We start from the raw sequence: 16,577 nt of genomic DNA on the forward strand, positions 1-16,577 counted from the left end.
CAATCCACACACATATACACCAATCCACACACATATACACCAATCCACACACACATACACCAATCCACACACACATACACCAATCCACACACACATATACACCAATCCACTCTCACTTAATGCTTTCCTACCTTTCCTTTCTTCTTTCAGCTTCTTTTCCTCCTCTTCGCTCCTCTTCTTCAGTTCTGTCTTCTTCCTGGTTCAGAGGGCACGGACAGCGGTGGGCGCGGCTTCAGTGTTGTGCGCCGGGATCTGACAAGAAACCCCGGCGCACAACAGCTGTTGCCGCGCAGATCACAAGGGAGCGGTATCGGAGGTCATTAACAGACCTCCGGCTCCCTTGAGTGATTTTAAGCCGGGTTGAACCCGGCTTAAAATCACTCAAGGGAGCCGGAGGTCTGTTAAAGACCTCCGATACCGCTCCCTTGCGAGCCTGCTCCTCCAGCGGCGGACATTACTGTCCGTCTCTGGAGGGGTGCCGGGTGCCGCAGGTTGGCACCCCCTGGAGTGTGGCGCCCTGTGCGGTCGCACACCCCAAAGGTCGGCCCTGCTCTAAGGGGCCGGCCTTAGGGGTCTGCGGCCGCACAGGGTTTAAATAAAAACATCGGGGGTTTTTTTCAACTTTATTTAACATCCTCCATGTTAAATAAAGTTAAAAAAACTTTATTTAACATGGAGGATGTTAAATAAAGTTAAAAAAAAACCCCGATGTTTTAATTTAAATCCTGTGCGGCCGCAGACACGTAAGGCCGGCCTTGGTGGGGACTTCCCGGCCCCTTAGAGTGGCGGACCCGGCAAATCCCCCGTGTTTCCCCGAAAGTAAGACATATGTCTTACTTTCGGGGTACGGCTTATATTAGCCGACCCCTCTGAAACCCCCGATACGTCTTACAATCGGGGGTGTCTTACTATCGGGGAAACACGGTAATATGCAGAACCAGTTTAATGTTACACAGGTCCAAGTGCTCTGTGGCTGTTTGCACATTTACATGAAATGTTTAGGAGAGGCTAAAATCCTTGAGCGTAGATGTGGACATGATTTAGTTTGGGCCATATAGCTCTACCTGACAGAACCATTCAGGGTTGGACCACATAAGAGGCTTTCTTTGCCACCCAAAAATAAGTCCATTGTAAGATCTCCTGATAATCTGCCGATGTTCACTACATAGTCCAATTGTCATCAAATTTTAGTGACATTAAATTTATAATATTTAGAAAGAGTAGCCTTACAAAAAATACCATATTTGTCGTTTATATTCAGCCTGTGCTCATTCTCTAACCTGTTGTCTCTCTGATAGAGCTGAAAATACCAGCATCCAGATAGGACTGAAGTGAGATTAAAGCTTGGTCAGGGACACTTTTGGTTTAGGGATGTGGTTAGAGGAGTAGCTAAGAGACAGGGCACCAGGCCTGGAATGGCCATCTGACTCACGGGGCAAATGCCAAGTGGGCCATAGCCCAATGGTCACTATGATACATTCACACCCATCAAACATTCTGAGAGGGGCATCAAATAAGTAAAGTGTCACAGTGGGATTTGGTCACAAAAAAGTGACTCTCTCACATAAAAAGGTACACTATGGAGTTATGCAATCCAGTCTAAATAGAGCTGGTGTACAATTACAATATATACACAATTACTGAATTGCACTGCATTATACTTGGGGAAAAAAATAATTTTAATAAAAGTTTGAGTTTTTTTTAACAGGGGGATTATATAAAACCTATTTTGTTTCGATCTCTTTTGGGGATCTATAATAGCAAACTTTAGGTTTCACAGCAGGGAAGGATTTCCAAGCATCTGCTTTCTGTCGGCCAATAAGTTCCCATCCCCTTTAAATCTGTTGCTCCCAAACAACCTCCCCGCAGTCCCTGGTTCCCCTCCTCCCCTCCCATTCCACGCATTGCCCCACTGTCCATGCAGGCAGCAGCCACGTCACCCGCTTTCCGAGGAGTCGGTCGGTGGGACTAAGCGGAGTCGGGCTTCTGCTTCTAGCTGCTAACCCTCCACGCGTATCCACGGGGCATCTCGCTTCACCCACCCTGCCCCTGTGCAGCAAACTTCTCGCGTGGGGCATCGCAGAACGGGATAGTTAGATTCCTACCATCCGATTATTACTCTAAACGAGTAAACCAGATTAACGTAAAGGTAGTTTGGTGATGATCGGTCAGAGTATCATCGTTTAAATTCTTTTTAAAAAGTTTCTTTTATTTTATAAACCGATCACGGAACTTTTACGAATTAAAAACTAATAACTAGCGTTTCAGCAGGGAATTGATACTTTAGACCGGATTGTGTTCTTATAGGAAAATAAGGGAAAATGAATATTTTTAGAATACTAGGGGATCTATCCCATTTATTGGCAATGCTGATTCTGCTGATGAAGATGTGGAAGACAAAGTCCTGTGCTGGTGAGTATTTGTGGAATATGGGTTAATAGAACAGCAAAATTGCATTTTATATACAAAACTGATTTCACATGCAAAGATGTAAAATTGTTTGGATTAGAATTATTTTGGCACAGCCTGCTGGGAGTTATAATACAAAAAGGAAACTACGAGAGATGTTGCCTCTTCCTAGAAGAAGCTACATATATTAAATAAATATCCAATGTACACACGTCACTATTGTAATACATTATTATTATTACTTTTTATTGTTTTATATAGCGCTATCATAATCTGCAGCGCTGTACAATGAGGTGCATGTAATGTATGTTCTCAAATATGTGTGTAATATACCAATATCAGCCTTTGATTATATATAAAAACACACACACACACACATATATATATATATATATATATATATATATATATAATGTAATATAATGTAGGGTTTATTCACTTAAGAGGGTGTTTGCAGGAAAGTTGTGGTTTCAACTCCCTGTATTCACTATACATTATAAAGGGCCCATCTGGCCCTGCACAATGCATTTTTGGATGAATTAAGTGATTTTAAGGGGAACCTCTACCCATTTTTATTACTAGTATCACAATAAGTTGTTTTTTTGTTTTTTTTTTATAAATATTGTGCTTATTTCTTTTTTTTTTTTAACTGTTCTAGTTTTTGCATAATAACATATTTTCAGACAGCTACATATTAGCCATTTGTATGTGTTCTAGTCCTGTTATCTTAACCCGATGTACTAGACAAACACCCTGACTCCTTATCATACTGCTTTTGGGAAACAATCGAATGGTTCGCTCAGCCCAATGAAAGTCTATGGAGGAACAGACTTCATTAGTATTACCATAAAGAGAATGACGACTGATAGCAATGGCACCCTCCAGGTCTGCACATAAAGGATGTTTATTGGAACACAATGTGATAAAACCTGTCAATGCTAACCCAAATCATTGTATACAGATGCACATTTTATGCTCAAGGAGAGAAATATTTTTTATGTGGGACTTCCTCTTTTAACAAGCTTCAAGATGCAATGTGCATCCTGGTAATTCATCAGACCATGCCACCTTCTTCCATTTCTTCGTGTTCCAATTCTTGTGCTTACGTACCCATTGTAGGTGCTTTTGGCAGTGGTCAGGGCTCAGCATGGGCATCCTGACTGATCTGCGGCTATGAATCCTCATACACCACAAACTACGATGCACTGTGTGTTCTGACGCCTTTCTATCAGAACCAGCATTAACTTTTTTCAGCAAGTTGAGCTACATTAGCTGTTGGATTTGACAACACAGGCCAGCCTTCGCCCCCCACATGCATCAATGAGCCATGGTTGCCCATGACCCTGTCATTGCTTCACTACTTTTCCCTGAACTGTTGAGGCATGGGCATGAGATGTTGGGCATCCACTAGAACTCTGATGGTGTGCTGTGGTATCTGGCACCAAGAAGTTAGCTGAAGGTCTTTTAAGTCCTGTAAGTTATCGAGGTGGGGCCTCTATGGATGCATCCTGGTGCCATGTGTTCTCCAGGCAGGCGACACAAACGCCCGCGTCCACCCAAGTGTTGTAAAAGGAAACGTGATTCATCAGACCACGCCACCTTCTTCCATTGCTCCGTGGTCCAGTTCTAATGCTCATGTGTCCTTTTGTAGGTGCATTCGGCACTGGACAGGGGCCAGCATGGACACCCTGACTAGTCTGCGGTTACGCAATTTGAGCTAGACTTGCTCGTCTGTTGGATTTGACCACATGGGCATGGATTTGACCCATCTGCATCAATGAGCCTTTGCTGCAGTTTTGGAGATGCTCTGACCCAGTCACCTAGCCATCAAAATTTGGCCCTTGTCAAAATCCCTCGGATCCTTACACTTGCCCTTTTTCCTACTTCTAATAATCAACTTTGAGGATGAAATGTTCACTTGCTGCCTAATATATCCCACCCACTGACAGTTTACTTCACCTGTCAGTGGTTATAGCGTTATACAGGTATATTTCATTTACATCTTTGCAGCTTTTATGCTTTGTTTCCATTATTGTGGTTAGAGCACACTTTCTGTTCTTCCACGTCTAGCGTTTTATCTAGCTTGAGACACTGTTGGATCGTTGTTGCTCCTCTTTGGTCACTAGTTTAGCGCAGTGTGTTCTGTTCTATTTTTATTCTTCTGTTTAATTTAAGGATTATTGTATGTTACAATTGTGTATGAATGTCAAAATTGTATTCTAATTCTGCCCAGCCCATAAGCTTCAATTTCACCTTGTGTTTGATCAACAGGTATTTCTGGGAAAAGTCAGCTACTGTTTGCACTGGTATTTACCACACGGTACCTGGATTTATTCACCTCATTTATATCCATCTACAACACTGTAATGAAGGTGAGTAGGGGACAAGAAAATGGGATGTCCCAGATAGTCATTGTGGGAAGGAGATGTTACCATACAAGCAGATTAAAGGGAAAGTACCATAAAAAATAAAGTACTGTCCCTCTGCTTAGGTGGTTGGGCCTAGGGCAGATTGAAAGGTAAATGGATCACCGGTCAGTCATGATATTTTTGATGACTTTCCCTGCTTAAACACCATATTGAGTCGATCCTTAATGGCGAATATAACGGAATCCATTATTCTGTAAAGTCACAGTGTCCAGTTCAGTTTACCACAGAAAACATCACAAAATTTGGATAGAGTGTCCATTTAATGGCTAATATCCAATTGTCATATCTGTATTTGTTATCTGCTTCATAAACACAGACTCTTTCTCTTCCTGAATTTTAACTACACCCTCAGAAAATATTTAATTGGAAGGATAGCCATATGAATGTTTTATAAAATGTGGTCAGAAATGATATAGACTGAAATGTTAAAAACTCTTCAAAATGGTGCCAGCTTTGATAATAACTAAAAAAGAACTGAGACCTACAGCATGTTCCTTACGTTCTCATAAGGCTTGTAGACCTTTGGTTGTTGTAATATTTCATCAAAAGCTGATAACTCTTTCATATTTCTTCAGATCATCTTTTTGCTTTGTGCATATGTCACAGTTTACTTGATCTACATGAAGCTACGCAAAACATACGACAGTGAGAATGACACATTCCGGTTAGAATTTCTCCTGGTGCCTGTTATTGGATTGTCCTTTTTGGAGAATTATGATTTCACTCCTCTAGAGGTGAGAGTTTATTTTAGCACTGTCTTCTAGGGTCACAAATGATGAAGTTTTCAATTCTTTTCTGATAGTTCTGAACTGTAAAAATGTGTGCAAGGTAAAAACAAACAAACAAACAAAATCTAGCTCTCTGACTGATACCAGGTGGCCTAATCCACCCACCAGTGCAGTAACCCCTGCAGTGAGCAATGGTTGCAGCTCTCTGGGTTAATGAACCATCAATTAGGTCACTGAAAGGGACAATTGGGGAGATAAGAGGGAGGTGCATGGGCTGAGGTAGATCAGAAGGGCGTTTGAGAGGCTTAGAGTGTGTATGGGGGTTAAAGGATAGATATGCAGAAGAGGGTGCTAGGGGATGTCATCACAAATGACATCCTCAATGACAGCGATTACATCACAAATTGGCTGATAAGGTGATTTGTGATTGAATTGTTATTTATGTTATTGTTAGTGATAACATGGGTAAGGTAGTTAGTATAGACATTGATTATGTCATTTTTTATGTCAACATTATGTCATTGATGATGTGATGTCTAAATAGCAAAAACACATGGAGTGAACTTATATGTTATTTCACAGCTTATTTGTCTGCAAACTGTTGTTCCAGAAGACACAAAAGCTCTATTTATAACTTTGGCTGTATCCCATTGGGTCCCATGGATTTGTCTGTTTTTACTTTGTAGAGTTTAAGAACATCTTCCTCTGTGAACACACATTCTACATGCCCCCCTTTCTGTGTGTGTGTGTGTGTTTATATATATATATAATAATAATTAAGTGAAGTCCATGAAGTCCAGTGTATATCAATTTCATTCATCTATAGTACATCTTTATTACATTACATTTATTTATAAAGCGCTGGCTGATTCCGCAGCGCTGTTACATTCATTAGAACAATTTATAAACAAACACAATAACACATACAATAACAAACTGGTGCAAAGGAGAAGAGGGCCCTGCTCTTGCGAGCTTACAATCTAGCCGGTGGTTGAGGGGAGTGAGACAATAGGAGAGGACAGCTTGGGTGAGGATGAGTTGATCTGCTTCTGATGTGTTGAAGCCGTTTGTTCCGATGGCTGTAATTAGGATGATGGTTGGGAGTACTGTAAAGCAATGTTGTACGCTTCCCTGAACAAGTGAGTTTTCAGAGAGGTTTTGAAAGTTGTGTACGAGGCAGAAAGTCTGACTGAACGGGGAAGGGGATTCCACAGGAGGGGAGTGGCGGGTGAAATCCTGAATACGGGAGTGGGAAGAGGTAACAACAGTAGAAGAAAGCAGCAGGTCGTGACAGGAACGAAGAGGGCGAGTAGGGATGTATTTGGATAGGAGGGCAGAGATGTAAGGGGGTGCTGAGTTGTTGAGGGCTCTATAGGTCAGGGTTAGAAGTTTAAATTTGATTCTGGAGGGTATGGGGAGCCAGGGAAGTGATTGGCATAGTGGAGCAGCAGATGAGGAGCGGCGGCAGAGAACGATTAATCTAGCTGCAGTGTTGAGGATAGCTTGAAGCGGTGAAAGGCGGGAGAGGGGGAGACCGGTTAGTAGGGAATTGCAATAATCCAGGCGGGATATCACAAGGGAGTGGATTAGTAACTTGGTGGTATCTTGTGTGAGGAAAGGGCGGATTCGGGAGATGTTTTTCAGGTGGAGGCGGCAGGATTTGGTGAGGGACTGGATGTCAGGGATGAAGGAGAGAGCAGAGTCGAGGGTGACACCAAGGCAGCGAACCTGGTCTGTTGGATGGATAGTGGAGTTATCAACAGTAATATAGATGTCAGGAAAAGTGGACAGAGCAGATGGCGGAATTACCATGAGTTCGGTCTTAGAGATGTTGAGCTTTAGGTAACGGGACGCCATCCATGATGCAATTCCTGATAGACAGTCATGCAATTCCTGATAGACAGGATAGATTGGATAGTATGTAGTTCTTGTTATAAATCTCTATTTTTCATAACAGCGTCTTGGTGTGCATTACCTATATGTTCAACTTTCCCTGTTACTATGTTACATATGTCTCAGGGCAAAAGGTCCAGACTTGATATATATTACACTGCATTTATCAATGCTCACTGTGCTTCCCAAAGTCCCAACATTTTCCATCCTATGTAATGCTCTTCTTGCTTGGTCTTCTAGATTATGTGGACTTTCTCAATCTATCTGGAGTCCGTGGCCATCCTGCCTCAACTGTTCATGATCAGCAAGACGGGAGAAGCAGAAACTATCACTACTCACTACCTCTTCTTTCTGGGGCTTTATCGCATGCTTTACTTGGCAAACTGGATTTGGCGTTATCACACAGAGAAATTCTACGACCAGATTGCGGTTGTGTCTGGAGTCGTGCAGACCATCTTCTACTTTGATTTTTTCTACCTCTATATCACCAAAGGTAAGATTATGCTGTATATGTTGTAACAAATGGAAAATGGGATGGCAGGAGGCACAAAAAAGTCATATTATACGTAAGGGAATTTTTTCTGAAGTGAAAAATCCGATATGACCGTATAACGTCAGTAGAGTTGGATTCTAGTCACTCATCAAGGTTTAACAAAAGTGCATGAAGGGGTGATGTCATAAAAATTACGAACACTAAAACAAGCTAATGCTTTGATAGGGCATAGGGATGAAATACTTTTCATACACAATACACTTTTTAAAACATAACTTTTAATGCACTGTAGCTTACACATAAAAAGGATTATGTGGTGTCTTTCATTCCTCTTCCCACAGTCCTTCGAGGCAAAAAGCTGAGTCTTCCAATGCCAGTGTGAAGTGGACAAGGACTTTGGTTCCCTGTATCCATACTTAACCTTCCATCCTACGGACTTTAAACGTGGGAGCGGTTTTACTACTATTAACGAAACGTTAATATCCCTTCCTTGCTGGGTCTGTGCTTGGCTTCCGAGGGTAAAGCAGTTATACGTCTAATATTTGTAACTTTTTTGCAGGTTAATAAAATGTTTGGGATATAAGCTTTGAAATATAAAATAGCTGCTGTGTTCGTATGTGTCAATGTATTTATTCCCCACAAGAAAACGTTTTTGTGCATAGTAAAATATGTACTACATGCTACCATTAGTCATTGCTGAGTGACCATGTTTGTGCAAAGATTGGTCCATACACCAGCAGCACAGATTGATTTGCACAGTATTTTACAGTGAAGATACAGAAATTATTACACACATATATATGTATATATATATAGAGAGAGAGAGATATAGAGATATATATATATATATATATATATAGAGATATATATTTTAGAGGTTACGTCCCATTCTGCCACGGTCTGCACACAATGAATACAGAAGGTCTATCTCCTCAGAATAGTCTTCATAATCAGGGCTGGGGAAAAAAAAATAAAAAGCATGATATTGTAAATGCAGCATATAATTAATTTGGGTTTAGTATTGTCATCTTAAGAAAGAAAAGTGTCTAACTGAGGTCACATACGTAAAGATTTAGCAGAATTACCCCAAATCCAATTAATTTCTTCAGTGTTGTTCGCTTCTTTCTTTCTTTTTTTTATAAACAAGTATTATTATAAGACAATATCTTCAAGCTTCATCAAAAGGACTCTGACATTAACATTGTTACAGCCTGCTGCATTAATTCTTAATTGTGCCAAAAGAAACCACCCATTGCTGTGATCCGGTTAAGTTTTTAGCATTGTGTCACCATAACAACCTGATATTTAACATGATGTGCTTTTAAGTATTATTAGCACCCTTGTTTGCATGCAGACTCCCCCACCCTCTCTCACAAGATGACTACACAGTATCTCCATGGCATAACTTATTTTAAGATCATCAGAAGGTTGCTGGAACTGTAAGGGAAACAATGGTTTGTGTATAATATGTATAATGTAAAAAGCAAACAAAAAAAAACTTACACACTTTTTATTTCCAGCTTGGCTTTTCATTAGTACAGTAATAGCCTTTGCAGCTATACATTTTGAATATTAAAAAAATTATTAAAAAAGGGAAAACAGGAATTATAAATGGGCAGCTAGTCACCAAAATGTTAATTAAAATACAGGAGATGATGACAAGCCCAAAGACCAAACAGTTGGCAACTGCCGCAATTCAAAGCAAAACGCTTTTATATAAGTTTGTCATTTATACTGCGTCTACAACAAATATTTTGCCGCTACGTCTGCACCAGGCAGTCATGACTCCATACTAGGGAAAGACATCAAAACACGTTATGGACTTCACTGGAATAAAGTATAACCCAGACATTGTATGGAAGCCATTTTCCACAGTATTAACATGTCAGTGTGTTTATCCTGTACATCCAAAAAAAAATTTAAAATAAATGAAGCACATTTGCACTTTTACCACTAGATGGCAGTGATACTGTCCATAGTGTGGGAGAAATCTATTTACAGAGGGAGGAGTAGCCATTGAGTCCAAATTACACCAAGCAGCCGTAACATTATGACCACCTGCCTAATATTGTGTAGGCCCCCCTTTTGCCACCAAAACAGCCTTGACCTGTTGAGGCATGGACTCCACTAGACCTCTGAAGTTATGCTGTGGTATCCGGCACCAAGATGTTAGCAGCTTTAAATCCCGTAAATTGCGAGGTAGGGCCTCCATGGATGCATGCTGGTGCCATGTTTTCTTCAGGTAAGCAACGCACACGTACCCGGCCATCCACGTGATGTAAAAGAAAACATAATTCATCAGACCACCACTATCTTCAACCTCATGGATGTCCAACCTGGGCATGTTCCACAGGTAGCGAGACTATTCCTCCTCCTCTAGACCGTCCATAAGAGAATAATCCCTCAGGAGACTGTGGACTATGACCTGCTTCATTCTCAACATCAGGCGGTTTCTGGCTAACCATAAAACATCCTCTACAGTACATTAGATGCCAATGGCGTCCTCCTTGTGTGTTCCTGGCAAAAGTATGTAAAGTACAAAGCGCAAGGACAGGCACTTACTCTTGACAGAGTCCTTGCTCCTGGGTTCTCATCAAAGCCTGTGCAAACGGACACTTCAAGAGCAAGTGAAGGGCTGTTTCCTCCTCGACAATGCACTGTGGACAGTGTCTATATCTGCACAACCCCCTGGCATGCATAAATGTATAAATATGCCAGTTGGTCAGCCTGCTTGATGCTACATTTCTCAAAACAGTTGTGGCTGCGGCAGCAGGTAATCCACATAAAAATGTACCTGTGTGTATTTTGTCAAAAACCGTTCTTTTTTATAAATGTTTCAGTGTAAAGCAATAACACATAGCTAGACTCAATAGGGGGAAAAATATGCAAAATATATTACTTAACATGCCTTAATCTGGAAACCACCCTATATGCCTATATGTAATAGTGGTCACAGATATCAAAAGCGCCTCACAAAATCATATGTTAATGTAAAAAAATACACCTCTGGGTATTTTACTAGGAACACTGACACTTTTTAGGAGGTCCTATTGTCACCTGTTTCTCTCTGTAACTTTTTTTTTCCTTTTATACTCATTTGTACTAATTAAAAAAATTTTACTTTTTTTTTTTTTTTTTTTTTTACACTGCTCTCAGAGAGAATTGTGCAATGTATAGAGATCCAGTTGGGGTAATTTGACAGCCTGGTCTCCCGTTCATCTTCTGGAAAGGGTTGAAGGGGCACTCCAGTCATATGCCCCTTAATGCATATTATAGCTTTATGATCCCTTTACATTGCAAATGCATGGGGGGATTCGGCAGATTGCTAACATATGCATTTGCCCCTTCCCTCACACTCCATTTTCTGTATAGGAGAGATGTTTGGGGGAACACATGTATATATATTTACCAGCAGTCAGCTCCAAGCGTTGACACAGGGAATGCTGTTGCTTTTTTATTTCTGAAGAATGCATATTAAGGTACACACGGAGTACTACATTCTACATCACAAATACATGGATACATACATGGATACAAATACATACACCTCTAAATTAACTTATGTTAATAACACAACAACAATCACACAAATCAAGCTTTACTAGGTGGGGTAAAATAAGGGGTAATAAGGTGTGAAATACAAAAATGGGATTCACAGCCCTTGTGACAGATGGTCTCTGACTATATGTAACTTTAGGGGCATCTACACTTGATTAAAAGGTGACTGCACTTGTCTAGGCCTAGTGGCTCTCAAGATTTCAGTTGTCAGGACATACTTTGGTAATCATACATGGAAGATGGCACCTTAGTTCCGGGAAGACTGAAATTAGACATAAATGGAAAGAGTTGTCCGTGGACTGGATCTATTCAAGTGGGTTTAATACACCATTTGTCATTTTTAGAATGACGCTGCTATTTCTTATCATTAAGGACATATAGGTAGATGTCCTATCAGTTCACAGTGACAAAGTGGCTCTTGGGTACAGGACTTAACTCAGACTGCAGGCTCTCCACCTAGAAGCATGGGTTAAACACATAACTGTTGGCAGATTTATAAATAAATGAAAACCCCAAGGCCTTGGTACTGCAAAACCTGGAGAATAGGGACCCATGCCTCATCCACATTTTTTTCTTGTAGAACTCCAGAACGAGATTAGATGAGTTAAGACCCTCAGTTACCAAGGGAACGTTGGTTCAGTTAAATAAATGTCTAATACTGATCTTCTGGAGTAAATTGTCAGCAAGCAGAAAACATTTATTCCCTGTTAAACTTCAACCAACCTGTAGGGTGTTTCAAGTATCATGGGAATACCATCAAAGCGTGGCTCATTCATAATTTGCCTGAATCCCTCTAATCCAATGTGCCCTCTACCAATGTTCTCATGGCGATCCAACCGGCAACCAACTTCTCCTGTGCATGAGGAAACAGCAATGCATAGCCAGCATTACATTTGCAGAAATATATCACTCAACAATGCTAAGGACTGGGGATCTTGACCGATTGGTTTCAGTTATCAGTGTAATATTTCTTTAAGCAGACATATTACCTATACCTCCATGCATGACATTCTGATTTACAGACATGCACAACCCCATGTTATCTACATTCATTTAATAATGCCTGAATCAGGCACGCAGTAGGCACAACTTAAGGTTGGTTCTCATGCTAGTGAATCGTATTAGCAATTCACTCCAGAATGTAGAACATTTTAAGTATATATATATATATATATATATATATATATATATATATATATATATATATATATTATATACACACACACCTAACATAAAAGTAGGGTTTTACCCCTATCACAAACACACCTGTTATGTCTTTTCCACAATGCTATGCTTTATTATAGTATTTCCATAAAGTGATATTATATTTCATGAATTTGGCTATAATTGTAATGTCAGAATATGCATATTTCAAAAAACTACATAGCGCATGGGGTGGTTTCTGAGAATAGGAACTACTGCTATGGCAACCAAATTTGTCTTTTAACCATGTATTTTCTAACCCCTCTAGCACTCAAGAGGTTATAGGTTTTTAACAAAAAGGTCAGACTAAATGATACATGTTATTTTATACCATGACAATCTTAGTAATAGTTAAAAAAGGGGACAATCTACTATTATATACTGCCTCCTATGCTGTTTGCTGCATGCAAATCTATACATGCATTCTTTAGTTATAAAAATAGACTTCTGCCTAATTTTTTCCTCCTTTGCTGCCTCTAACAAAACCTGGGACTTATGCAGGAGGCATACTTATGTACACTTACTGCACAAGCCCCGTAGCACACCTATTGAAGGAAAGGGAGCTCAGATAGTATAAAAAGCAATGGTAGTAGATGTAGGGAATCGCTTGTACGTAGGCGATAAACTATTTACTTTGGGATTTAAAAAAAAAAAATCACTTCTTAGGTATGCAGTGCAGTCACTTGCCTTTGGAGTCATTTAGATGAACAGCTTTGAGGTAATCAAGTCCAACAATTCTGCTGAAATCATCCAACATATGCTTGAGTCCATATTTTTCTGCCAAGTTGTGACCTGTCAAACATTGTATGTGATAGAAGAATATGGCAGATGTCATAGTCAGTGTGACTGGACGATAAGGAAGAACATAGGGGCAATGTTTAACTCACCAGCAGCAAAGGCATGGCATGTGTCAAGGCACACACCAATGCGGGATTTATCTGTGACATGGCCTATGATATCACGTAATTCTTCAAAGCGTCCTCCAATAGTGCTGCCCTGACAACTCATATTTTCCAGGACTGAGAGATGGACACAAATAATGAAACATCAGGATATATTGTTAATTATTTTATCATGGGTGGGTCAAATGGTGATAACTCTATAGTGCTTTTTTATAATGACACTGCAAGCTGGAATTTTGGAATTTGTGTTTAAGTCATGGGAACTGGCATGTAATAAGAATAACATTCAAAAGTATTAGTAGGTTAGTGACACATGTACACGCAGCCTACTTTAGATAAAAACAAAAAGTCGTAAATATGCCAACAATGTGGTTGAAGCAACAGGGAACCTCCAGGCTTCACAATCACAGGTGAAGTACAACTTTTACGCATCCCCTTACTATAACTACGTCTGATGCAGGGAATCCTTGTTCTACTATTTTGTTAGTATTATCTGAAATATATGTCATATGATTCAGATCCATGCATTGGAGATAAACAGGTAGCGAGTAAATGATCTTTATAGACACAAAATACAAAGCCAATGGCCAACACAGTGAGGAAACAAAGCATTAAATGAAAATAAAAAAGGGTTAGAGTAATATAAAAAAAATATGTTTACATGTTGTTCATGAAAAACTTACCTACAGTGATACCTGGAACTTCAGAATGGGCATAATTAATACCATCTGCAATACGTTTCACGCACTCAGTGACAGATATACCTCCTACACAGGACCCAGGATGAATGTTGTACATGGTAAGGCCAAGTTGCTGGCACCGTACCAATTCTTCCACTAGCATAACTCGACTCTTCAGAAAAACATCTGATATAGGATGGGACAAAAAGGATAGTGAAGAAAGGCAGTAACAGATGACTTAACTGAAATTAAATTAAAAGGCAGTTCATCACCTGACTTTGGGGAACCCAAGTTCATGAGATATGGGCTGTGTGGCAGTATGAAGTGAGATTCAAATCCATACTCCTGGCAAGCTCTTTGGAATTTCTCAGCGCCCTCCTTATCAAGGGGCTTGCAGGACCAGGACCTTTGTGATCTCAGGAAAAGCCCAAAAGCCCTTGCCCCGATACGCTTTGCTTCCAACACTGCTTTCCAAATCCCTCCTGTATTCATAATTTGTGGTCAACATTTTGTGGAATTGGGAGTTGAAGACTATTAAGCAAGTAGACAATATGCTCTACGATTTCAAGACATACCTTGTATGGATAAGTGTGCTCCCACATATTTCTGAGAGCTCCCCCATGGTTGTGGATAATTCGGGGCACGTTGGGAAATGTCTTTGTTGTCTTTTTTGTCATCTTCCTTCTCCCTCACCCCTTTCTTTCTTTTAGGAGGAGTCTGCCTTTTGGCAGTGCCTCAAACGGGGAGAAAAAAGATTTCATCACTTTACACAAATTTGTCTGTGTACGTGTTTTAGTCTCAACAAGTACAGACAATCTGAATGCTGTCACTGCAGACAATTTACAAATACTACACATACCTCTTACGCAGACAGGCTTTGGCCTACTTTAAATGTACACTTTCAGATACTGTTTCAGCTGAAATTATTTAACTTTCAAATGTATTGACCGAAAAACATTATTAACTATTGTCTTGAATAATTCAGATTAGGTGTCTTGGAATTTTTGGAATATTTTCATAGATCCACACTGATGTTTTATGAAAAACGAGACTTTTTCCACTTAGTAACTCACTATTCTTCCTTTTTAGTCTCGTGGATAATTGTGCCGTCTTGTCGTTCGGGGTTGTCTTAGGAGTTTTCCGTCTCTGCTTCCTGACAGGTGATGGCTTGTTGACTGGGTCTGATCTAGTAGTCCTGTCTATATTTAAAGAAAAAAAACAACAGAACAATAGATTTCACTTTGGTTATACACAAATGAGACAAACTCCTAGTGTTATTTCAATGCACATTTATTTATAATGTATTTTTGAGAGGAGCATGGTGGGAGCTGTACACCACGGGTAATACTGCTTCTAAGTCATTATGCTTGCGTGTGAAAAAAACTGCTGGTTCCAAAGGCATTGTTTCAGTATTGTAATATGTTGTGCCAACTGTAACGGTTTTGCTATTTGTTTTTTTATTTGTATTTCTATATTAAAAAAAGGTTATTGCTGCAATCCCACTTTAGCAAGTTTGCTCACTTTTAGACCTTGTTCTCCTGCGTGCACTGGCATCGGGTTTTTGCTCTTGCTGACCTTCCATATAGTCTGAAAATAGATAAGGAAATTTTTTGCATGTACACAATTAACACAAGAAAGTGTCTAAAGGCTTCCCAAGCTTTAGCCTAAAATCAAGTGGCGTTTTCAGTGAAGGGTGCACCAAGCACTCACTCCTGGTGGTGACCATTGATCAACATCTTGGACCCTCCATTGCACTTTTTATTCATGTCTTTGGCCGTGGCTGGTAGGTGACAGCATTCATTTATTTAATGTCAGTCATGGGCTGGGGACAAAAAAGCTATTTCACACATTTAGCACAGTACACTTTTTTCATTTTTGTGCATGTTTTGTTTTATATGGATTTTTGACATTATGTTCTTTTTGTATTCGATGGAAATGCCTCAGTGGAGCGGGGTCCCTGAAGACTTGATATTTGGTGAGGAAGGAGAATGGGCCATCGAGCAGGTACATTAAATGATGAAGAGGGAAGTTAAAGTTGAATACATAGCAAAAATGTAGAAAATGTCACCCTGAAGGGTTAAACAAGAGCTGAACATCTGCACTTGTTAGGGGAAGGAGAACTCATGGATGATTCATTTGTGCAACAAAAGATGTCACCTGCTACTGTGTACAATGGCAACAGCACCAATGTAAACTCAGCATGGATCTGCAATCAGAAGGCCACAACATAGAATTTAACAGTTTTTACACATATAGGAAAAAAGATCAAGTGATCAGGTAAG

General features: G+C 40.0%; 2 protein-coding genes across 2 annotated transcripts; one reads left to right on the forward strand and one right to left on the reverse strand.

The window, feature by feature from the left end:
• Nucleotides 1-1,909: 1,909 nt before the first annotated feature.
• Nucleotides 1,910-8,551, forward strand: KDELR3 (KDEL endoplasmic reticulum protein retention receptor 3). Its single transcript, XM_053469333.1, has 5 exons — nucleotides 1,910-2,412; nucleotides 4,681-4,781; nucleotides 5,414-5,572; nucleotides 7,700-7,952; nucleotides 8,294-8,551. Exons 1-5 carry the CDS (start codon nucleotides 2,322-2,324, stop codon nucleotides 8,332-8,334), a joined length of 645 nt encoding a protein of 214 aa, XP_053325308.1. The 5' UTR covers nucleotides 1,910-2,321; the 3' UTR covers nucleotides 8,335-8,551.
• Nucleotides 8,552-8,789: 238 nt separating this feature from the next.
• On the reverse strand, nucleotides 8,790-15,923 carry LOC128500245 (probable endonuclease 4). Its single transcript, XM_053469332.1, has 9 exons — nucleotides 15,817-15,923; nucleotides 15,369-15,494; nucleotides 14,871-15,029; nucleotides 14,568-14,777; nucleotides 14,299-14,481; nucleotides 13,601-13,732; nucleotides 13,401-13,505; nucleotides 12,234-12,363; nucleotides 8,790-8,908 (listed from the first exon to the last, which is right to left on the reverse strand). The coding sequence occupies exons 1-9, from the start codon at nucleotides 15,875-15,877 to the stop codon at nucleotides 8,824-8,826; spliced, it is 1,191 nt and encodes a 396-aa protein (XP_053325307.1). The 5' UTR covers nucleotides 15,878-15,923; the 3' UTR covers nucleotides 8,790-8,823.
• Nucleotides 15,924-16,577: the final 654 nt, after the last annotated feature.

This window comes from Spea bombifrons, chromosome 6 (assembly GCF_027358695.1).
Source record: "Spea bombifrons isolate aSpeBom1 chromosome 6, aSpeBom1.2.pri, whole genome shotgun sequence".
Taxonomy (NCBI): Eukaryota; Metazoa; Chordata; class Amphibia; order Anura; family Pelobatidae; genus Spea; species Spea bombifrons.

Coding starts and splice junctions, on each gene's coding strand:
- KDELR3 (XM_053469333.1), top strand. CDS start 2,322: ATGAATATTTTTAGAATACTAGGGGATCTATCCCATTTATTGGCAATG. Junction 4,782..5,413: donor TCTACAACACTGTAATGAAG/GTGAGTAGGGGA, acceptor ATATTTCTTCAG/ATCATCTTTTTGCTTTGTGC. Junction 5,573..7,699: donor ATGATTTCACTCCTCTAGAG/GTGAGAGTTTAT, acceptor TTGGTCTTCTAG/ATTATGTGGACTTTCTCAAT.
- LOC128500245 (XM_053469332.1), bottom strand. CDS start 15,877: ATGGAAGGTCAGCAAGAGCAAAAACCCGATGCCAGTGCACGCAGGAGA. Junction 15,030..15,368: donor GAGACTAAAAAGGAAGAATA/GTGAGTTACTAA, acceptor TCCCCGTTTGAG/GCACTGCCAAAAGGCAGACT. Junction 8,909..12,233: donor ATACTTGAAACACCCTACAG/GTTGGTTGAAGT, acceptor TTTTTTCCCCAG/CCCTGATTATGAAGACTATT.